This window comes from Pempheris klunzingeri, chromosome 7 (genome assembly GCF_042242105.1).
Source record: "Pempheris klunzingeri isolate RE-2024b chromosome 7, fPemKlu1.hap1, whole genome shotgun sequence".
NCBI lineage: Eukaryota > Metazoa > Chordata > Actinopteri > Acropomatiformes > Pempheridae > Pempheris > Pempheris klunzingeri.
Window position 1 is genome coordinate 10,248,857 of NC_092018.1, and position 23,302 is coordinate 10,272,158.

Genomic DNA, 23,302 nt, shown 5'->3' on the forward strand with positions numbered 1-23,302 from the left:
AAAATTGTCTGATATTATCCAAAGTTAGTTTATTCACAGCAGCACAAAAACAAAGATGCATTCACTGAATTATCCATGTAAAATTGAACATATTGTTGTCATGTCAAAATTTCCAACTGTAAATGTTCATGTTTTAAACTCATTGTAGGGACTGAATAGTTATGTTTAACAACATTAAACAACATTTGGTAACCCTTAGGGTAACCATTGGAACCTCTTTCAGTATTCACCGGATGTCAAGCTTTTCATTTTTTTATATATTTTTTATGTATACATAAAAAGCAACAACCATATTTTTTGTTTTCTTTGGCAGTCTACCTTCATAACGCAGAAAGTATTCATCCACAGCAATACAAAGACTGTTGTTATTGCAATCATTCACTTAAACACTTCACTTAAGCATTTCAAAATCTGCTGTGTCGCAGTGGAAACAGCCCAACAGATTTCACAAAAATGGCCAATTGATTTATTCAGTGTTTTAACAAATCCCTTTAAATCAATTCTAACTGTGCATTTTGACACCTGTCCACAAGTTATAAAACACATTAAATAAAATACTGTGATAATAGCTTCTCACAGTTGTTCATCTAGTTGCTCGACTTATGAGTCATTTTGTTCCAAATTATGCATTTTACTTTGGCGCCATCTGATGGTAGCACAAACAATACCAATATACAGGAGTGTGTTTCATTTTTCAACAAACAACAACCATTAGAATATGAAAGATGCTGTATAGTAACTTAAATATTTCAAATGGAGTGTCAATTCCATCATATATAGTGTAATTATTTTCAAGCAAGGTATTTAAATGACTTAATCAGTAGTGTGCTTTACTCTCATGCCAGAAATCACTCTAAGAGCAGACAGACATACAGTATATTTGAATGGCAGCCGTCTCATTTTACAACAAAACAACCCACGTACATTGTAATGTCAGTGCTTAAAAACATAAGGTGCAAAGCATCAAACATCACCATGTGCAGAGGTGAGCGTTTTATCACACTACTGGGTCTCTGTGCTAAGGTCTACGTGCCTTAATTCAGCCGATAAGGCAAATAAAGTCACAAGGCAGACATGGGCGGCACGTTAAAATATGGCATCTTTGAGAACAATGCCTGTTTTAAAAGGCAAACCAAGAGCATTGGTATAATAGATCTATTTCTTGCTGTGGATCAACAACATTTACAACATAGCAAATGTTTTTTTTTTTAAATCTACCCTGAGCTGTGAATTTAACGGGTGCAGATGAAAAAAAGCATAAAAGCAGAAGATAGATTTTGGCACTAAAATGGCAGAATGGCACAACAGGTCAGGAAGTTTTGACATTAAAAATCCCAGAATCACACGAATTGACTGTATGTACATTCAAATACTAAAGAAAAAAGCTGACAAATATACAGAGTATGTGAATAACAAACTGATTTTATGTTATCAGTGCAGTGCAAATGAATGCATGTTAGCTTAAACATAGGTAGTTAGGAGCTTAAGGTTTTACACAATACAGCAGTTGTCATGGTGGCATAAGGTTAGGCATGCCCTCTGAGCAGGCGTGCACCTGTCCAACCCAGAGTGCACATTTATTGCCAGTAAAGTGCCCAATCCTGTTAAACTGCAATTAAGACACACATCAGTTACCTTATCGCAGTTATTTCATCAACCCTGAAATAAAACTAGAGCTAACTGTCACCCTAAAGACAAAACCAGTCTAACTGTTGGACTAGAAATCTAGATGCCCATCAGGTGGAAGACGTCGGCGATGATACAATCTGATTTCGGTTTAGCTATTGGCTGTGGAAGGCACATGAGGATGAGGATTGGCGTAAGGATGGAACAAGAGAATCAGAACTAAATACAGGTTTCATTCCAATTCTTTGGATGGACGGTTACAATCTGCAGGCAGAAGTTCAGATAAAGAGCAGCTCTCATGAGGTTAATCTTTACCAAAAAGCACACGCTGCTGTGGCAGCAGATCCCTAGTGGTCATTTCCCTTTGAAAAACAAACACCCCCTGCTATATCTTGGCATGTGTGCTCACAACGTACATGTGCATACAGTGTGTGAGTTTGTGTGTCTTTGATTCTTTAATGAACCCATGTGAAGAAAGCTATCTCATCCAGGTCCACTGGGTAGTCAGTGAGGTACATGGGGCCTTTATCGAAGTGCTCCCCCTTGTAGCTTCTCCAGCGTCCTGCAGGGAGGTAGATGTCCCTCTCCTGCTTTCCTGGCTCTAACACTGGAGCCACCATCAGGTCGTCCCCAATCAGGAACTGCGAGTCAATCTTATAAGCTGCCTCGTCGTCATTGGCGATCCACCACAGGGGCCTAATGATTGGATCACCTGTATCAAGAACCTCTCCTGCCAGTTCGAGAACCCTGGGGGCCACCAGAGTCTCATGGAGCCCGGTGAACTTCTGCGCTATCTGTACCACCTGCAGATCAACACACAAGCATACAGTGTTAGCGTTGCAGCGGAGCATGTGCACAAATGTAGCATGATGGCTGGCTAAATAAGACACTGATCGTTTCTATTTGATTTCTGTCACCAAAACATATTCAAGGCAAGGGCTTATATGGTCTCAGAGGTGGCACAAGTTGATAAGTAATACAAATGTTATTTTTCTCATGAACATAAATGCATATCATCTAAAAAAAATAATACATTTGATTAGTTATCATGCTTTCCATAATAATACAAATAAGCCACATAAAATGCTATATTATAAAGGCCATTAATCACCCATAATTTCTTTGATAGAGACCTAATAGATAGTTATATTTTCCATTTCAAACGTTAACAATGAACTTTAAACTCGAAAACTACTTTTTTATTTCTTCATCTCATTTTTTTGGAGTCTGTTTCAGATGTGAACTAATCCTGTGTATGTAGTCGCCCACATGGGAGGGACAAAGGCTATTTATTAATTTTCACATTGCAATATTGACATTTTTCTAAATGTAATAAAGTTAAAAAAAATTGAAAAGAGCCTTGTAGTGTGGTAGGTTTTTGGTTATCAGAAATTACAACACAGTTTTTGGACTTAACTGGAAAAGGTGTGTTTTTCCACAGTGAAAGACAGAACAGATGCAATTAGGACATAAAAATCATACCTGCAGTGGTTTTAATTTGTCCCCTGTATTTTATTCAGCACAGGAAATAACAGGACAACTATTATAACACCGTTACACTTTGCTCACCTCATCGTCATAAGACCATGGTGGGATAGAGAACTGCATTGCAGGCATGAACGCAGACAGCTCCAACCAGCGGATGTACAGCTCTCTGTCTGGCAGACCACTTTTGTCATCTGAACCACCTAAAATACATCAGAGATGTCAGACTGTAGACATAAACCATATCAAAGATCAATATGTTTCTTTAACAGAGACAACTTTCAACTCAAACTCTGTAGCCCTATGTTATGGAGTGCCATACCTGTGGTGCGGTTGGGGTATGCGTTCCCTCCTATCATATCAGGTAAGACAAACTGGTAGCCCAGAATGCTAATAGTGAGGACAGTTGGAATGATGGACTTGAGGCCGAGCTCATAACCCCACACAGAGTCTCTGTCAATGATCCTGAAGAAGCAGGAGATGTTCTGACTCTGGTAACCCACCCTCAGCTCTGCGTGCTCACTGAACGGTATGGCCATCTCAGTGTAGCGGCGGGTGAAAGTGGAAGGGTCTGACAGTGGGACCAGGGTGCTGAACTGGCGTGGGAGGTAGCTTGTCTCTCCTGCATCGAACTTAAACGACGTCACGTCATAGTTACTTTTGATTGTACGCAGATGCGAGGAATACCACTCGCGGGCTTCTGGGTTGGTGAAGTCCAAGATTCCACCGATGCCATTCCACCAGCGAACCAGAGCAGGCAGCTCACCGCTCGGCTCCCGCACAAACAGCCCTTTCTCCACTGCAACACCAAAATTAATGGAGTCATAGTTGATAAAAGGGTGTGTCCAAAGTGACACTTGAAATCCGTCCTCTCTGAGTTTGTCGAACATGTCGGTAGCATTGGGGAACTTCTGGGGGTCGAAGTCAAACTCTCCATAGTCGGCAGTGTAGCGGTCGTCCAGCTCCAGGTGGGAGCATGTGAAGCCATGTTTGGTGATGTCAGAGGCATAGAGCAGCAGCTTCTCCTGAGTTATGGCCGTCTTGTGGAGAGCCCATGTGGACCACAATGGTTGTTTGAACACTTCAGGAGATGGGACCTTAATAGGCTTTGGGAAATACCGACGCACCTGAGCAACACACATGCATGCAAAGCAGAGACTTACTACAGCGGCATTCATATCGACACATTTAGTTTTTTAATCCAATAATGTCTTGTGAAAAAGTCTGCGCCACTTTCCTATTTGGTTTGATTAAGTTTTAATGAAAAGACAAAAATTTTGGCAAATACCCTTATTCATTTTCTAGCCAATATATTCTTCTCTAAGTCTTGGCAAAATGTCAAACTATTCCTTTAAAAACTACTTTACTTCGACAGTGGTATTGAATCAACACTGACCTTGTTACTTTAGCAGCTAATCATTCTTTTCAATATTGATTCATCTATTATTGTAATTGCTTAAGTGATCATTTAGTTTATTCATTTAGTGTAAAAATATAAAAAAAATAATATAGATCAGTTTCCCAAAGTCCACTGTTACAACTTCAAACGTCTTGTCAGTGTGAAACCAACAGATATACACATTAAACTAATATAAATTAGAGAACAAATAAATTGCTGAAACAATTTAATCAATTCTCTGAATTGTTACCAATTTATTTCATGTCTTTGTACCAATTAAGAATACATTACGGATAAGATGAACGTCCAGCCAAGACTGTAACTTGGCTCTAGTATCCAGTTTTGCGCTGTGTTAATTTTGTTGTACTATATTACACTTTCCAAGCAGGCGAGCTGGAACGTGTAGACAAGACAGACGCATCACTATATGTGGTGCACGAACATGATCTATAACTGGACCACAATTTGCCTGACAGTCATTTGGTGCACATCCAAGTGTTAAAGCAACAATTCCCACTGGATCCATAAAATCTCAAGTAGGAAGCCGTTCGTTTCAGCACATACTAAGTTATAATTTAAAATATGCACTGCATTTATATGAATAATAAAAGTTATATAAGAAATAAAATGGTGAGTTTGCTTCTATCATTCAAACAAAATACACTGTGTGTCTATACTCACCATGTATTTGTGAATAGAGGTGACATCCGACCCCACACACACTCTATAGCTGAGCTCAGGTAAGGCCTGTTGACCCTCTGGTGGTCTGAAGGGAGAGTCCTGGTATTGGGCCTGGAACCTGAGTGTCCTGTCCTTCTCTGACCAGCCCAAATGAAACGGTACTGAGTCATTAATCTTGATTGCAGTCGCATTCGATGACAGCCAATAGCGCTCTAAGATTCCCCCAAAAGCATTCCGATTTGAGTAGACATCACTGGTGATGAAAGGCTGCGGTTCTCCCTCGCCCTCGAACCTAATGGGCCAGTACTGCGATGCTGTCTCCGCCCCTCCATACCAATGAGAGTCATTATAGGCCATGGTGTGCTCTACCAAGCGTTTATCTTGCAGCTCCTCCCAGCGAACACGGTAACACATCACGGTGTCCTTTGGTCGAACCGTCTGGATGAAGAAGTTGAGCTTGCCAGAGTCTGACTGGGTACAGCTCAGAATATTTCCCTCCTTTGAGCACGAGTCAAGATCCAGAGTGCCAGACCTGGGATGGAGAATTGACAGAGGGGAGGAAAATATAAACTAACTTATTAAGTTCAGCACTAACTGAGCAAGTATCACTAGCAGGAAGTCATATTTCTGTTTTACTGAAAAGAGATCAAGCTCACTAAAGACTACTAAAAGAGAGAAGAAACGCGGCCTTAATACACATCCTATTACTCTATTTCTCTGTAAGTGCAGGGACTGTACTATGGTTAATTCTGTCGATGTGAGCGCTGGTGATAAAGGTCATGACTAAATCAGTCTTCCCTTAGGGTGTTAATCATGTGTCTGTCTTGCCTGGCTTTCCATTATCCATCCACACGTTGTAGACAGGCAGCTGAAGCCAAAAAAGGTGATATATGCTACAAGGGTTATTGTTAGCCAAGATTTACTGGCTGTCAAAGCAAATAATTCATTTCAGGAGTGCACTGCATTGCCCTACAAAGTAGAGATGTTCCTGTTTTTCTGGTCACTCTGGATTTTGATTGCTCCTTAATGGCCATTAAGCAGGATAATCCTTACCAAGTACATGTTACATTTCCCTTACTTATTAAGAAAGCTGGAATTATTATTTGATTGACAGAAAAATAGTGCAATTATTTTAGTACCTGCTTATTAAATCTCAGTACATTCTACTTTTATCTGTTTTATTCTATTTTAAATTGAATGCCTTTTGGTTTTGGACTGTTCGTCCTGTTTGTGCAATGAGCCTACCTGAAGGTCATACTGAAGATGATGGCCCCCGCCTGGTTACGAATGATAAAACCATCCTTGTTGAGGTCCAACAGCTCAGCCTTCAGCAGCTGGGCTTTACGGAGGGACGCCGAGTAGTAGCACCAGGCAACCACAGCAGCCAGCACCAACACGCAGCCCAACATGCCTGCCATCACCAGAGGACGGCCTTCATGAGCCAGTTTCTTCTTCAGTGGAGAACCACCAGGTCCCCCGGCCATCTGCTGCTCCCCAGGAGCCACCGGGACGATCTGATACATGCTGTACCAGACTTTAGGCAGTGAGGTGTGTAAGGAAGCAGGTTCAGAGGAGGAGTGGCAAGAGTGGACAGCTGCAACCAATCGATCAGTGTTTGTGAAAATGTCTGGAATATGTCCTCTTCACACTGGCAGTTGTGGAGTTGGAGGAACGCCTGATGTCTACCTGCCAATCTTCAGTAAAGTCTCCATTTCAGAAAATGGGCTGATTTGTCCAAACCTGCAAGACAGATGGAGGTAGACAGATAATCATCTGGTTGGAAGTATGGAAAACCATAAAGGAAAAAAGGTGTAAAGAAAAAGAAATATGCCACCGCAGATATCATCATCATGTCACACACTGACTAACCTAAATGTCCAGTTACAGTGGAAGAATGCATAGATAATCTGTGTATATGTGGAGCACCATAATAATATATCGACAGACATACTAGTCACATTCAAAATTATTAGTATAGTACATACAAATCCACTGTTGGGTTACTGAAACCCCCATCACACAGTGCTTTTGCTTGGCAGTCCAGTTCTAATTATCACCACTGACAGTCTCCAGAAACTACAGTTATAAATAGCTTTAGAGCGCTCCACACTGCATGCTGTCATGATTAATACAATAATTACTCACCCTACTATTCTCTAAAAAAGGTATTGTACAGTGATTCTGTAAGAGAGTGATAAACAATAGTTTACAATTACAGATATATTTTCAAAACTATGCACAAATGAACCTGTAGTGCTGCTATGTGTACCACCACCACACTAGTGTATTCTATGTGTTAGCCTCTCCAATAAAGCTATATGTTACCGTTTTGTGTGCACTCGCTGTCAAGTGCAGCAATGCTCAGCAGCAGCAGCAGCAGCAGAGAGAGAGAGTAGAGAAGCAAATGGCAGGAAGCCAGGCTCTGTAGCCACATAGCCACTGATGGCAACAGCATCAGTGAGACCATAAAAACAGGCTATGAACAGATAAAGCACAGACACCATGTCAGCATGGCTCAATTACATTTATCTCTCAGGTGAGAGCACCTTGGACATGAGTAAATAATATTTAAGAGCAGCAGCCCTCAAATAACTGTGCTGCAGCAAACCTACAGTTTTCCCAACAGGTATCATTATGCTCCAGCTCAACATTCTTATTTTATTCTGTGGCAGTGCAGCAGGGAGGAAGGGAAACCTTGTTCCTGCAAAGTCGGCAAAAAGTGGGCTCTGTCTGTGAAGGGTTCGCTTAGGAACATTAAACAAACCCTTCACAGACAGACTGCCGTGTGACATGTCTTCCTCTGTTAGAATAACTTCCTTTAGCTGCTCTGTGTATATAATTACAGACAAAACTGCACCATCTTGTTATGATCAGTATTTATTTTAATTATTCATGTATTTTGTGCCGACTGCTGTAGCATAACTCTGTTTTGTTAGCTGCTTGGCACCCCCACACTCATCTCCACACTTTTTGGTTCAGATCTTCCCCCATTAAATCCTCATTTGTCAGATCAATTCTCAGATCAGTTGTCTTAATGGCACTATCAATTCCATGACACACTGTGTTGTAAGAGTCTTTGATTTTCAAGAGTCGAATATTGAAACTCACTGCTTTTTAGGGTTAGGGTTAGGGTGATTAGTGATTAGTGATTACACACACGATGGTGTACCATGTATAAAACATGAACTATTCCTTTGTAAAGATCCTAAGGGTATTTTAGGAAATCGTGATGAATTCATGATTCATGATTCATGATTCATGATTCAAAATAAGAACTAGATATCACTCTTATTTTGCTGCTTTTGGGGACCAAATGTATGCACTGCAAAGTACATACTGTTGTAATACACAGCAGCTTATAACCAGTCAGGTCAGTGCAGTAGGGTGCATTCTGGAGGTTATGTATGTTTTCGTACCAAGCAGGAAGCTCATAAACAACACGCACACGTTTCCTCCATGGTGACTGTAAAACGTTTGTGTTCGCATTAGTTGTAGCTCAATATCCAACGCAATACATCAAAAACACTGTCGTCAGACTGCTGAAATGGTAACTGTGGACAAGGACAGCGCCTCCAGGTGCACATTTTTATGTAATTTGAGTGTCAAGGTGACATTTAACTAACTAAGCAAACATCCCCAATGTACCAGTGCCTGATCAATAACACACAAGCACTCGTCGACACAGTTGTCGACCCTGAATGGGGACATTACAGTGACAGTGTAACTGCCTGTACCAGATGACACGAACTGGGATTCAAAACGGTCATGTTCGCCGTTAAAAGCAATATAAGCCAGGTCAATAACACACGAGTGAGTTGGAAAATACATTTGAGCTGTTATTTGTAGTGTTGTGTTCATAAAAACAGAGTTATCTTACCTCCGCATCTGACTCTTTTGGGGTCAATGTGTACAGCTGTGAGCGCAGTGACTCACTGCGCATGTGCGGAGCGGTTTAAAGTTTCATTGGCCCGCCCAACAACGAATGAACGTCGAGCGGATTCGTTAATGTATCCGTCAATCATACACTACGTCATCCGGTGGGTTTATGGGAAATGTAGTGTCCGGATAACGCTGTCCTCCAAATGCGTGACTAAAAGAGAGTAACTTCTACAAAGAGCTTATAAGTTTGTTTCCTGTGAGTATCTGAAATTATCATATCCATAGAGATAAAACAGATATGCTAATATTAACTATTATTAACATTTTTTCAAATGATCATCTATTTTTTAGCTTACGTTGCTGTTACTGTTGCCCATGGAAACGAGTCAAAATGTTAAATACAATTCGTGGTATTTTATCTTTTCTTTTGTTTTTTTATTAGCCTACAAAAATGTAATGACTAAATGCGCACATTTCTATCACTATTAACTATTTGCCACTTAGTCGGGTGTGCGGAGCATTGTTGTTGCCAAATCAGCTGACACAAGAGCAAGATGAGCAAAAACATCCTGAACACACTACAGGGGTGAGGTCAACCAGGGCAGTCAGTAATAATGTTATTGTGACTGTGGCATAATTTCCACCACTGGGTGACAGCAACAGGCTGCAAAACACAGGAGCTGAGAGCACGATAGAGTGAGCAGCATTAGCAGAAGCAGCAACGTGATTCAGAAGGTTTCAACTGCTGTAAACGAAAGTATTTGCATATTAGAAGCAGATATAAGGAAAGTAGACACACCCAAAGCTGGATTTTCAGCTGAGCAGGTAAAATGTAATATGATAACTTTAGTTTTGTTGAGGAATTTACTGCTCTACAGTACAATATCATTAATATTGCAGTATGATAATCTTTTGGTGTTGTAGTTTTAATAACTTGATTATTCTTTTTTATATGAGGCTAACATGGTTAGGGCTGACATTTGTAGTCCTTTAATCGACTGTTTGATCTTCAGAATATAATCAGCAACTGTTTTTGTCCATTAATAATTTGATTCATTTTTTAGCACTAAATCCAAACATTCACTACTTTTAACTTCTCAGTTGTCTTAGTGAACTAAATATCTGGGTTTTCGGCTGTTAATCAGACAGAAAAAGAAATCAGTAATCCTAATACCCTGGGCTTTGGAAATGGGCATTTGTCACTATTTTCTTTAGCGATTAAATGATTAACCAAAAGAATAACAGCCAGATTAATCAATAACGTAATGTTAGTGTTAGTTTCTGGCCTTAACATGATACATATTCCTTATTTAACTTGTGTTAAATAAAATGATCACAGCCATATTGATAAAAAACACCATTCAACAGTTTTTTTAGTGTACTATAGTTTATTGCTTATTTTTTTCTTGTCAGGGTCCATGTCAGGGAAATGTGTTGTACTAGATTGAGCTACATGCTGCCTTTACTACATACAATACTGTCACATTGCCCCCCAAAACATGAGGCCATCATAGACCAAACAGCATTTTCTTCACTTACAAAATGTGGCCTGATGGGAGTAGTATTCAAGGTCGAAGTATTAACAGTGTCAGTACCAGTTCTGTAAGAGCAGCTGAAGGAGTGGTGATGATGGTTGCAGTCGCAGTAATAGTGGTGTTTGTAGCAGCCACAGTATTTGGCAACTCTGTTTCAGAACCTGAATCACAGGAGCCAAAGTGACTCATCCTGATGCGCAGGAGGTTCAGGGTGCAGAGGGGAGATGCTGCTGATACTGGTGTCCCTGCTCTGCTGTGTCCCTGCGGCCAAGGCCTGTCTGCAGTGTGACCGCAGGGTCAGGCTCCTTCATGAGGACTTTGTCCTGTCTGCTCCCACTGTGGACGACCAGATTGAAATGAAAAAGATTTGTGATCACGCCTACGTGACCTACAGAGAGACCAGTCGGGGTCGAAAGGGAGTCATTGGTGAGATCAAAACCTGGTTTAGGACAATATGACATGGTATGAGTGTGGAGCATACTGATAATTCACATAAAGCAACATTTATCTCATATCTTGTCTCTTATTTTCAACACATTAGTCTAAAATAATATCAGGCTATCAGGGAACTTTTATGATCTGGCAATTGAAGGCTTTACTTCAGTGGCTTTCAGATAAGGGAGATGTGCAATGCCTAAATATTAAAACCAGTAAAAAATTACTGTCTGTTTCCCTCTGCTCAGATCCCACCACTCTGTACAGAGCTAGAACTGAGTACCAGAGTGAATTTGGCCACTTTATGAAAACCCAGCATACTGGTGAGAACCAAAAAACCCCATGACTGTTCATTCCAGATGGATACACAGTAGTTGGAAATGTGAAAAAAAAAATGTTGCAAAACACTAAGGTCATTGTAATTGTTCCTTTGTATCATCACTGAATTTATTCACATATAACATAGTTAGCATATCAAACTGAATATCCACCAGGATTTATGACAAAGTCTGCTGTTTTTTTGAAGGATCTGTAACATTTGAAGCCATTCAGATCATGGAGAAGGGCAGGAAGATCTTAGAGAAACACTTGGACACATTCATCCGCGACGGTAATTGGCATTAGTAGCAGACAGCGTTCTGCACAGCATGATGCAGGGCACTTTGTGTAAGTCATTGCTCTGTGTGAGATACATTAGTTTCAGATCATTTGCTTGTCTCTCCCTCAGGATTGTGCCCTAACAAGTGTGGTAAGTTTGTTCTGCTTGATCCTTCGCTCTGCATCTGTGTACATCCTTGTTGAAGCACAATGTGTACATTCTGCATATTCAGTACCAAATACAGGACACATTTGTGTGTGTGCTGTTATTTTCAGGGCTTCTCAAACGAAGAATAATGGATTGCTTCTCATGTCGCTACAGGATATTCATCTGTCCCTCCCCTTCTGGCCAGCAGGATTGCAGTGGTATATTTTATGTGTGTGCATGTTGTGGGTGGGTGAGTGGATGAGGCCTAGTTGTACCTATATAGTGGGAATGAACCATTCTGCAGGGTGCATGGACACATGCTGTCACGAGTGTGTGAATGTGTTCCTAAGCGAGGCACTGCTGCTGCCTGTACATGTGCAGGGCTAATGAAGAAGATTATTCAAGTAATCCTGATGCAAATGAATGAAGCATCTCTCTTTTTCTCTCCTCTCCCCCTCTCACCCTTTCTCCAGAGTACCCAGTGCAGGCTGAGGAGGGAGGCCAGGCAGTGCTGAACTGTTTCCTTCCATGGCATCGTCTGCTGTTAGGAAGACCAGAGTACTACTACTCCTGGGCCCCTGGTGTGCCAGGATCTAAAAAGGTCGCTCTGCTATCGCTGGTTCTTTCTCAAACCGTGACACAAACAGAAGCAAATGTACTCTTGCACTCTTCCTGATTTCTGTGTGTTACGTTTTTTTTGTCTTTATTTAGCTTTACAGTATCATGAACACCCTCTCACTTACAGTCATCACTTCCTAATTTGTGTGTGCAGCTGAATGAGAGCGACTTCAAAGCCTTGGTGGTGACAGACGAGTCATCTGTGGTCCTAAATCAGCTGCGTGAGAATGAACAAGGAACATATCGCTGCTCTCTGAAGGACCGAAATGGAGCTATCTACTACCGAGTGGCCTTCCTGCTCACTGGTAGTCATATAATTCAACTCTGAAAGGGCAGAGGGTGACATCACATCTGAGTTGATTTAGCACTTTTGAGCAGTCGCTGCATAAAAGAAGAAACACTCCTATCGACATTTGTCAACCCTGAAGTGAAAAAAACTGTAATATGAGACGAATGTCCTGGTCTTGATATTCTAGTATGAGCTGTTCTAAAGAGCCCAGGGGGATATTAAAAGATATCGAGAAGGCCCAAAGCAAATGTAAAACGCAAGCAGTTAATTTTCAAATGAATTAATTCCCTACATGATCAAAAGTAATGAAAAAGCCTTTCAGTTTTGTGAAGCTTATGATTTGTTACTGTGTGTGTGTTTGTGGATGGTATCTGTTTGGTGGATGCAGGGTGTGTCAGTTTGTTTCTCTCTGTTCTTTTGTTATGTTGTTATGCTCTGCTCTCAGTCTTGTCTTGACTAGGAGCCTCTCTCTGCACTGTTCTCTAGAACTCTAAACCTGAACCATGGAATTAGTGAACTGGTCTCTCCATGCAGTTGATAAAATTTTCAGTACCAGAAGAGCGGTGCCTGGGGAACCGGCATGCCCTCAAGGAACGTTTCCAGCTGGCTACACGGTCGACTCGTGGGAGAAGTGGAGGACCATGTGCCTGGCGGACCTGTCCATTGAGGACGTGGAAGATGTTTATCTGTTTGGATCCATGATACTAGGTGCTCTGCTGATTGGATCAGGCTTTGTACTGATGTATCGTCAAATCTGGAAGACGGTGGTAGCAGTCAAGGGCCCCACTCCGCTGCCAACCATGATTGAGGGTTTAGGCAGGGCTCAGGCCACGGCCGTGGCTGCGGTTCTCAACCGCTCGGATAACATCTTGGAGAAGCTTTCGGCTCTGCAGAAAGGATTGGATCGATTGAGTGACCAGAATGGACAATAGAGTAAGCCAAGTCTATTGAATATGGCTGTCTCGCTCTAACCCAAATCATCTAATCTGAATTGGCCTCCCTAAGCAGTGGCCTTGGCCAAGGTCACTGTCTGAACAATCTCCCCTCTGAGTGCACTGCAGCTGGGACGCTCTTCCCCATCACTCCCCCATCCACCTGGTGTTTGTTGGCTTATCTGGAACCGGACCAGGGACGTCTCCATGGCAACCGCCATGTTATCGCCGAAGACCGCGAATGAACTGAGGCGGGTTTTGGGAACTGATGGGCAAACACATCGGGACTTACTCCTGCCCTATATCCAACGCCTTCGCCAGCTTCCACCCCTCCAGTACGAGGGGCGTGGTCCAAGGGCTCGCCTGCACGGGGCTGTAGCCAGCGACCTGCCTCCTGCGGTGCTGGAATTCTCTACTCCCCTTTTCCCATCCCCTGTTGCCATGTTGTTATTGTCATGTGATGTGCAAAAATATGTGCTGAGGTTTTTTTTACCGGTCCCACACTGCACTCCACATGAGTACAGTCTGGTGTCGCATGTTTTTTTCTCCTCCCCTCTCTCTCCTCTTGTTTTCTCCCCCCACTTTCCCCACCACTGTAAAAATGGAATTTCCCCCCTTGGGGGATCAATAAAGGTGAATTGATTGATTGATTGATTGTTATTGTGTGGGCTTCATTATACAGTGTTTTATTTATGGATTGGACTAAAAAGCACATTGGGTTTATCTGCATTGAAGAGTGCTGTGTACCATAAATAAAACTGCCTTACAAAATAATCTCAATCAGGGGATGCATTAAAGACTTAACAGTGGTTTCATTCTCCCCTATCAGTGCCAAATGCCTACAGTTCCAACCATAGTCTAAATTACCCAAATAGATATTTTAATATGAGGATCCCAAAGAGAAAACCCTTCTGTTTAATAGGGTTGGTGACGGGCAAAATCATGTGAAAGCCTTCGTTCACAGTCCATCTAGGACAGGATGAAAGTCTAAAGTCCTGCCTCTATATTTTCCTCCACACAAATACTCCTCCATAACCCTTATCGCATCTCTTACATTCTTCATCACAGTTGCCCCGTTGCCAGATCAAACCCACCGACCCATCATCACTCTGCCTCCCCTGCCTGCCGGAGACAACTACTCACCTTTTCAACCTACTGAGGGCCTGCTGGTGCCAGTCATCACCGTGGTTACTGCTCTGAGCCTGGTAGCGAGCGTGGGCCTCACGCTTGTCCTGGGGTGAGAGACAGTATGTGGGTGGATGGGGAGTGGGGGTGGGGGCGAGGGGTGAGCAGGAAAGTAGCATAGGCAGAAGCAGAGAGCATGACGAACTAAATGATGCAAAAGAAGGAAGTGGTCATGTGGGCATATAGTTTGTGGTGATGTATGAGGCTAAGGTTTATGTCGAATGAAGCTGTAATATATTTAGAAATGGGTTCATTGTTTGCTATTGAACCAATTATGTCATTAAGCTGTTTGCTCTGAAAGTATTGTCATGTCTTCCAGGAAGTGATGTTACTTACTGAAGCACAAAAGATTTCTGTTATTTGATGTCATTTGTTTGTGTTTAGCTGTGACTTCAATTTCAATTTCTGTTTGTGATCTTCGTAGACTGATGATAAATCTGAAGAGAGTTGCGGAGGAGCCGAGAAGAAAGAGGAAACAGCAAAAAACCACAACTGTGTGATGGAGACACTGTGTACAGTAAATGCACACTTTAATAACAGGGAAGTTTTACTCACTTCATTTTGGGCATTTCTCTCTGTGGCTTAAATCCCCCAGAAACCACTCAACTTTCTTTAACACTGAGCACCAGCCCACCAGAACACATCAATGATCTGACCCCAGAAGGAACACGTTGCCCTTGAATGGGGTGATTGCGTTGTCACGTGGGCGTTTATGAGAGGAATCAAGGATGAGGTAAATCTCCTGGATTAAAGTGTTTTTCAGAGATTAATATCCAAGGCCATCCAATTAATCCTGGATAATCCCCTGTGGAAAGAGGAGGACGGGGACACATGGAGGGGTAAAGACTAGCAGCAGATGTTTTTATCAAGGTTTCACTTGATGTTTATTTACCCGTACATTCATTCAGACAGATGTTCTCGTCATTCTGAAGTCATCGTTTTCTTGCAACACCATCACTAAACTTCTTCTGTCTGTCTACAGTATGCTCTTTATACTTTTTGATGGCATGCGCTGCCTCTGATTCAAGAAAATAGTCACCTCTGTTCACACAAGTTCTGTCATGATCCCCGCCACCTCCTCTTCATCAACTCTACAAGTCTGGCATACCACCTGTGAAGTCAAATTTCTGCTCACTGTTTCCTTTTTTCATCTGCCATGCCTTGTACTGAGAGACAATAACAAGTCATCACCAGCAACATCAAATTCACACCCAGCATTATGTCACGCCGGATGTATTTTTGGCTGACTCTTTGCCAACTGATTTGCTAGCATAGGAAAGATGATGAAACATTTAAACCAAATGAAAATGAAAGAGAGTGATTGATTGTATATGAGTCACCACATCCAGGAACTAAGTCACCTCTGAATTCATCGATTTTCAAGGTAATTTCTGACTAGCTTTTTGAATCAGGCGTAGCCAGTTTTGGTTATGAGCTATGACGAATGTGACAATGGTTGTGAGCGGGCGTGTGTGGGGATGCCGAGGCCCGCATGGATGTTGACAGGGTGTGTGTGCGGTGCTGTTTCCTGTCGGGCTGCCGAGTTGGGGACGAAAGTCGAAAAGGAAACACCCACCATGCAGAGACTCTCACGTCACAATCATCCAACTCAGCAGACCTCATCACTTCACTGTGGCTTCGTATGTCTGTGTTCGAGCCTAAAGTGCAGGTTGAGGCTTCAGTAAATGCATGCTCAGCGGCTCCACTGACAGCCATGATAAACAGTGTACTAAAGTGTGTGCAGTGTGTGTGTGTGTGTGTGTGTGCTGTTGAAGATTGAAATTGCAGCCTCAGCAGGGACAAAGCACGACAAAGTGCGAGTGCTGCTGAGACACCAGCAGGCAGCCGTGAGGGAGGGAAAAGGGAAGTGGGAACATGAGGAAAGTGGAGTCAGAGGTTTGAGTGGGAGATGCTTTGCGAGGGCAGAGTGATTTGAATGTGGGTCATGAGGAAATGAAGACAAAGATGTCAGATTACACCTTCTGGTATAAACTATCCAACACACACATGAAGTTGTCTGCAGCACAGGGACCCCACAGGGGACAGTACTCTCCCCCTTCCTCTTCACCCTGTACACCTCGGACTTCAGTTACAACTCTGGGAGCTGTCACCTCCAGAAGTTCTCCGATGACACAGCCATCGTAGGGTGTGTGTCAGAGGGGGACGAACAGGAGTACCGGGAGGTCGTCTCCAACTTCGTTGACTGGTGTGAGCTAAACCATCTTCAGCTCAACACCAGCAAGACAAAGGAGATGGTGATTGACTTCCGCAGGAAGACATCCCAGACTGCACCGGTGAACATCCAGGGACTGGACATTGAGAGGGTGGAGACCCTCAAATACCTGGGTGTTCACCTCAACAACAAACTGGACTGGTCTCACAACACAGACGTCCTGTACAAGAAGGGCCAAAGTCGTCTCCACCTGCTGAGGAGACTGAGGTCCTTTGGAGTGTGCAGGACTCTGCTCAGGACTTTTTATGACTCTGTGGTGGCGTCTGCAGTCCTCTATGCAGTGGTCTGCTGGGGAGGAGGGAGCACGGAGAGGGACAGAAAGAGACTGAACAGGCTGGTCAGGAGGGCCGCTTCTGTCCTGGACTGCTCCCTGGACTCCATAGAGGAGGTGGGTGAGAGGAGGACACTAACAAAACTCAAGTCCATCATGGACAACCCCTCTCACCCCCTGCATGAGACTGTGGGGGCCCTCAGCAGCTCTTTCAGCAGCAGGCTGAGGCACCCACCCTGCAAGAAGAAACGCTACCGCAGGTCATTTCTCCCATCAGCCATCAGACTCTACAACACCAGCATCACTGGCTGATGTTAATATACTGCCTACCATCCATGCCATTCCACTCCTGTCTACAGTGTAAATATCCCATGGTGTAAATATTTATTTCATTTCATCACAATCCATATATTTATATTTATATTTATATTTATATTTATATTTATATTTGCTATTTTTTTGTCTTTTCTATTGCTTTGTTTCTTTCACTCTCCCTGTTTATATTGTTGCTGCTGTAACAAGAAAATTTCCCCCTATGGGGGATAAAATAAAGAAAGTCTAAGTCTAAGTCTAAGTCTAAGTCTAAGTACATTTTCCAGTGTTTGTGTCTGGGTGTAAATTACATGAGTGTCCTATATCAAGGGTGGAAGTTGTCTAAAATACCGACTAAATCATAATTACTGGTGTTTGACTTTAGTAACATTCCTGTAGAATTGAGACAACTTGCACTGAAAACTACAACCCAGCACCCAAAGCACCCTTGAAATGGACTTAAAGCCCCTAAAACTTCAAGATTTTTTCTCTTTACTTAAACATTTACAGTCCAGATAAGCAACAATCAATGTTAACATTCATTAAAAAATATCATGAAGATATCATTGTTCAATTCAATCAGTTCCCAAAACCCGCCTCAGTTCATTCGCGGTCGTCGGCGATAACATGGCGGTTGCCATGGAGACGTCCCTGGTCCGGTTCCAGATAAGCCAACAAACACCAGGTGGATGGGGGAGTGATGGGGAAGAGCGTCCCAGCTGCAGTGCACTCAGAGGGGAGATTGTTCAGACAGTGACCTTGGCCAAGGCCACTGCTTAGGGAGGCCAATTCAGATTAGATGATTTGGGTTAGAGCGAGACAGCCATATTCAATAGACTTGGCTTACTCTATTGTCCATTCTGGTCACTCAATCGATCCAATCCTTTCTGCAGAGCCGAAAGCTTCTCCAAGATGTTATCCGAGCGGTTGAGAACCGCAGCCACGGCCGTGGCCTGAGCCCTGCCTAAACCCTCAATCATGGTTGGCAGCGGAGTGGGGCCCTTGACTGCTACCACCGTCTTCCAGATTTGACGATACATCAGTACAAAGCCTGATCCAATCAGCAGAGCACCTAGTATCATGGATCCAAACAGATAAACATCTTCCACGTCCTCAATGGACAGGTCCGCCAGGCACATGGTCCTCCACTTCTCCCACGAGTCGACCGTGTAGCCAGCTGGAAACGTTCCTTGAGGGCATGCCGGTTCCCCAGGCACCGCTCTTCTGGTACTGAAAATTTTATCAACTGCATGGAGAGACCAGTTCACTAATTCCATGGTTCAGGTTTAGAGTTCTAGAGAACAGTGCAGAGAGAGGCTCCTAGTCAAGACAAGACTGAGAGCAGATGCTTTATACAGTCTATGTTAAAGATACACTGAGCCATATTGTGAGGAACAAGGGTACTGTGGTTTATTCTGAGTCCATCCTTCCTACTCATTAGTAAATCAAATGTATGTCATGTAACTGCATTTCTGTTCGAGTAATCTTTAATAAAAACTACAATGCCCAGCAGTTTGAACTGTTTATTTATGGCTTGTTTTTAAAGATTGATGTCTACATTGGACTAAACCCATTGCTGGTTTTGGGCTTGTCATATAATCTGTTGACAAAAACAACAATATAGAACATCACCAGACTTATCCTGTTCAAATGAAATGTAAAATGTGTGGTGAACTGGACGACAGACACACACATGAATGTTCATAAGCAGAAGCAATAACTATATCTGTGCATTTGTATATACAGAAATAACCCTGTGCAAGTTTGCAAATTTTGTGTTTTTGCAGAGTAAAAATTAAAGTAATTCTGATTCTGATTAATCAGCAATGATGTCCTGGAAAAGGTCGATACAGACACTCACTCCATTTCCCAGCAGAGGAGAAACAAAGAAACAGTTTTTTAAAAGTGCAACATTTTACTATTCCCAAAAGGTAATCAGTAACATAAAAACAAAGGGAAAACACTGAGGGAAAGTGTTATTTTTTGTCTGAAGGGGCATGAGAGCAGAAGCACTAATGCAGTGGCCTAGATGAGTTAACCCACATAACTAAACTCGGCTTTCAGCCTCTCTCAGGCTCGGGACAGAGGAAGAAGGGCTGGTTTGAGCTCTCGACATAACGTCATTCAGCACAAAAACACGGGATAACCCCAAACGACCACGTGCGCGGTAGGAAAACCAGGATGACGTCAGTGTCCATATGAGGAAACCCGGGACGCCCAAATATGGTCGTTCCGCCTGTGACGTTACTCCTCTGTGGAAATAAGGAGGGGCCGCGGTGGCCATGCCCCCCTCACAACTGTTATCAATGAACAAGTGAAACTGTGAATCTAAAGCTGATCTTTACAGACCCGAGGTCAACAAGGACTCTCCAGATACACTCACAGTAGAGTTTGGAGTATTTTTATAAGTACTGCGCTTAAAACCATCACAGAAAAACACTAAAACCGCATTTTTATTGTTCTTTGATATTTTTGTCGTTGTTAGAAACAGATAATCTGTTATCTATTACTTTTAAAATAATTTAAAGACACGTTTTCAGCCATGACTTCAAGCTTTCAACCTTTGGAAATAACCGGCAATAAGCTGGTTCACATACTCAGGACGCCCCGAGACCATTACATCTCTGCAGGGTGTGTGGTGCTGGACTGCAGACCTTTCCTCGATTTTTCCTTTGCGCACATTTGCGAGTCCCACAACGTCAACTGGAACTCAATGCTGCGCCGCAGGTCCAAGAGCTCGGTGGTGGCTCTGGAGTGGCTCATCCCGGACAAGGCGCTCCTGGGGCGGCTGCGGCGCGGGGACTTGTCCCCGCTGGTGGTGGTGGATGAGAGCAGCGGCTCCGTGGCCGAGCTGAAGGCAGAGAGCGTGGCCCAAATGCTGCTTACCGCTCTGCAAAACGAAGTTCAGACGCAGATCTGCTTTCTACAAGGTAACAAAACATTTCCACTTTTCTAAGTTTTTGACTTTGCAAGAAAAAAACAGGAGCTACAAATGTGTTTAGTAATTATTAAATATATTATATATGCTCAGAAATTATATTCTATGTATTATTATATATATTACTTATATACTTACATTTAAGTGTGACTTGTTTTTGAGGATAAAAACCTCCATAATCAAAACTAAAGCGTAAACAAACAAGTGAATTTTCGATTTAAAAATGTATACACGGGCCTCCTTTATGTATTCACTACATTATTACTCTTGTTTCACACATAACACACTTTTAAGGAAGACTTTGATGAAAGCTTTTTGGCATAGCTAATACTATATGACCTCCATTTAGGTGGATTTGAGGGATTTTCAGAGGCCTATCCAGAGCTCTGTTACCACTCTGCCAGCAATCACCTCCCTACAGTGGAACCAGAGCCAGTAGTGACAGGTCGGAGGACACCAGCATATGATCAGGTAAGATTAAAAACAGCTTTACAAGAGCTAAAAGACAATACTAAATGTGATGCATCTTAAAGACACAAATAAAAGCCCAAACTGCAGAGTGATTCTTCCTGGTTTTAAACATGGACTTGATTTTGGAAATTGCAGGGCGGTCCAGTGGAGCTGCTGCCCTTCTTGTTTTTGGGCAGTGCCATCCACTCCTCTCGCAGAGAGACCCTGGCAGCAGCAGGTATCACAGCTGTGCTCAACGTTTCATCCTCGTGCCCCAACTTCTATGAGGGGGAGTTTCAGTACCTGCGGCTCACAGTGGAGGACAGCCTAGCTGCTGACATCAGAGCCTGCTTCTCCACAGCTATCGCCTTCATCGGTGGGTTTCTCCTCTAAACATCAATAACGTCAAACCTGTGTATATCATTATTTTCTCATTGTAATCTAATAAACTTATAGAGCCCATCCAACACAGAGATTTCTCTCATCTTAATGACGTGAGGCATCTTTTTACACTCAATAAAGCATAAAATATCCTCAAAAAATCTCTAAGCAGCTTGTGTGTCATAATCCAGTTTGTAGCCCAGACTTATGGACCAACAATGTAATGTTCTGATTACAAAACAACTGGATTATGCTGCACAACCTGCAGAAGAGAAACTTATTAACATTTTAATGTTTTCTTTAGCTTGTTTTGACCCCTTTACCTTGCAGGTGCAAGGTTGCAGTTATAACTATTACATAATTAGAACTACTGAACTTCCATTAGCATGCCAGATAATTACTATATTTTGATCACTGGGAAGATTGTTCTCTCAGTCAAACAGTGTAAAGCTTTTTCTGTGTGTCTGCTTGTAAAACATTCTCAATGATGTCAAAGAAACTGATGTGTAATGGAGAGCGGCGTGCTGATGTCTCTTCCTTTTTCCGTTTTGTCTTTTCCACTCCGCCTACAGACTCAGTGAAGCAGAGTGGTGGTCGGGTGCTAGTGCATTGCCAGGCAGGTATCTCCCGCTCCGCCACCATCTGCCTTGCCTACCTCATGCACACGCAGCGCGTCAAGTTGGACGAGGCCTTTGACTTTGTGAAGCAGCGGCGTCAGGTCATCTCCCCCAACCTGGCCTTCATGGGACAGCTGCTGCAGTTCGAGACTGACGTTCTCTGCCAGGGATGAAGAAGCAGGCACATTTAGTGAAAGGAAGTTTACATGACATGAAATTTACATTCTCCTACCTCTTGTAGGTATTGTGCTGGACTCATAGCTTTATCAGGACTCAAATCTTATGTACAATGGTATCATCTGCACTATTGAAACTAGTACAGTTCAAAGGTATATGTTTTGTACATGTGGAGAAAAGCTATTCGTGTTGCTGGTGGGTCTGGACTCCTGTCGTCAGAAGAAACGGACTAATGGCATCCTGATGCAACTAACAGCCGTTGGCAATATAAATTAGTTAATGTACCAGCATTATGAGTGTTTCTAAGCCAAGTTGGAGCAGCTATGAGGTTGTTTCCCTGACGTTTTTATACTTGAGGGGAAACATGCCTGCTCAACTGGTTTCTGTGTTTGTGCGTTATTTTGTTTGACTTCTGTGCCTGATCTTTTGCAAGGGCTCTCTTACTTTCATACTGAAAGCCACTGTGACATGACGTGTAAGAGACAACACTGCGTTAACTACTGAAGGCAATACTGAATCAAGCTTTATTATTCAATTTATTGAAAACTATAATCTGTGACTGACCATTGTATATCCTGAGAGAGATTACACCCAAACTGGAAGAAGTTGTTTTTCACTATGTAAATACATTTTTTATATTTATCTATTACTTCAACATTTATTATGACAGTGTTAGCATTATTACTGTCTGTTTCTGCACTTTATACCTAAAAGGTTTGGCTGATCCCTGCTGTTTTTTTTCCACTAAAATAGAAACAAGCTGGTGACCTCACTGAGCCTTCTTACCTCTCTGTGCCACACGTTTTACTTATCATATCCTAAAAGATATAGTCAATATATAGTCCAACACCGGCTCTCCAGACAGACACGGTAATCTCAGACAGGCCAGCCCTGAGTGTGTTGCAGTCTTTTATCAGAACACATTACAAATGCATTTCACACACTGACCTTGCTGCACTCGATTCACTCTTGCTAAAACGGAAAGTATTAAAACCGTGTGTTGCTCAGTATTTTGGAAGGATTATCCACAGAGAATGGGTTTTACAGTATGACGTACTTTTGACCTCATCAACCACTGACATAAATTTCCCTTCCACTTACTCAAGTTGCAAAA

General features: G+C 42.6%; 3 protein-coding genes across 3 annotated transcripts; 2 read left to right on the forward strand and 1 right to left on the reverse strand.

Moving 5' to 3' along the window:
- Nucleotides 1-654: 654 nt before the first annotated feature.
- Nucleotides 655-9,094, reverse strand: LOC139204255 (myogenesis-regulating glycosidase-like). The gene is made up of 6 exons (XM_070834238.1): nucleotides 9,069-9,094; nucleotides 6,437-6,931; nucleotides 5,192-5,723; nucleotides 3,434-4,238; nucleotides 3,196-3,314; nucleotides 655-2,429 (listed from the first exon to the last, which is right to left on the reverse strand). The coding sequence occupies exons 2-6, from the start codon at nucleotides 6,712-6,714 to the stop codon at nucleotides 2,082-2,084; spliced, it is 2,082 nt and encodes a 693-aa protein (XP_070690339.1). The 5' UTR covers nucleotides 6,715-6,931; nucleotides 9,069-9,094; the 3' UTR covers nucleotides 655-2,081.
- Nucleotides 9,095-10,829: 1,735 nt separating this feature from the next.
- LOC139204525 (izumo sperm-egg fusion protein 1) lies at nucleotides 10,830-14,865 on the forward strand. Its single transcript, XM_070834561.1, has 8 exons — nucleotides 10,830-11,031; nucleotides 11,289-11,363; nucleotides 11,567-11,650; nucleotides 11,768-11,788; nucleotides 11,914-12,003; nucleotides 12,259-12,386; nucleotides 12,558-12,708; nucleotides 14,693-14,865. The coding sequence occupies exons 1-8, from the start codon at nucleotides 10,830-10,832 to the stop codon at nucleotides 14,863-14,865; spliced, it is 924 nt and encodes a 307-aa protein (XP_070690662.1).
- Nucleotides 14,866-19,973: 5,108 nt separating this feature from the next.
- On the forward strand, nucleotides 19,974-22,830 carry dusp2 (dual specificity phosphatase 2). Its single transcript, XM_070833973.1, has 4 exons — nucleotides 19,974-20,555; nucleotides 20,913-21,034; nucleotides 21,170-21,389; nucleotides 21,967-22,830. Exons 1-4 carry the CDS (start codon nucleotides 20,168-20,170, stop codon nucleotides 22,182-22,184), a joined length of 948 nt encoding a protein of 315 aa, XP_070690074.1. The 5' UTR covers nucleotides 19,974-20,167; the 3' UTR covers nucleotides 22,185-22,830.
- The last annotated feature ends 472 nt before the right edge of the window (nucleotides 22,831-23,302 follow it).

Excerpts from the sequence above, each read along its gene's own strand:
- dusp2 (XM_070833973.1), top strand. The coding sequence starts at position 20,168 with ATGACTTCAAGCTTTCAACCTTTGGAAATAACCGGCAATAAGCTGGTT. Across the intron at positions 20,556-20,912 it reads GCAGATCTGCTTTCTACAAG|GTGGATTTGAGGGATTTTCA; the intron begins GTAACAAAACAT and ends ACCTCCATTTAG. Across the intron at positions 21,390-21,966 it reads CACAGCTATCGCCTTCATCG|ACTCAGTGAAGCAGAGTGGT; the intron begins GTGGGTTTCTCC and ends CTCCGCCTACAG.
- LOC139204255 (XM_070834238.1), bottom strand. The coding sequence starts at position 6,714 with ATGTATCAGATCGTCCCGGTGGCTCCTGGGGAGCAGCAGATGGCCGGG. Across the intron at positions 4,239-5,191 it reads CCTCTATTCACAAATACATG|GTGCGTCGGTATTTCCCAAA; the intron begins GTGAGTATAGAC and ends TGTGTTGCTCAG. Across the intron at positions 3,315-3,433 it reads ATACCCCAACCGCACCACAG|GTGGTTCAGATGACAAAAGT; the intron begins GTATGGCACTCC and ends GATGTATTTTAG.
- LOC139204525 (XM_070834561.1), top strand. The coding sequence starts at position 10,830 with ATGCTGCTGATACTGGTGTCCCTGCTCTGCTGTGTCCCTGCGGCCAAG. Across the intron at positions 11,789-11,913 it reads ATTGTGCCCTAACAAGTGTG|GGCTTCTCAAACGAAGAATA; the intron begins GTAAGTTTGTTC and ends TGTTATTTTCAG. Across the intron at positions 12,709-14,692 it reads AGTGGCCTTCCTGCTCACTG|TTGCCCCGTTGCCAGATCAA; the intron begins GTAGTCATATAA and ends TCTTCATCACAG.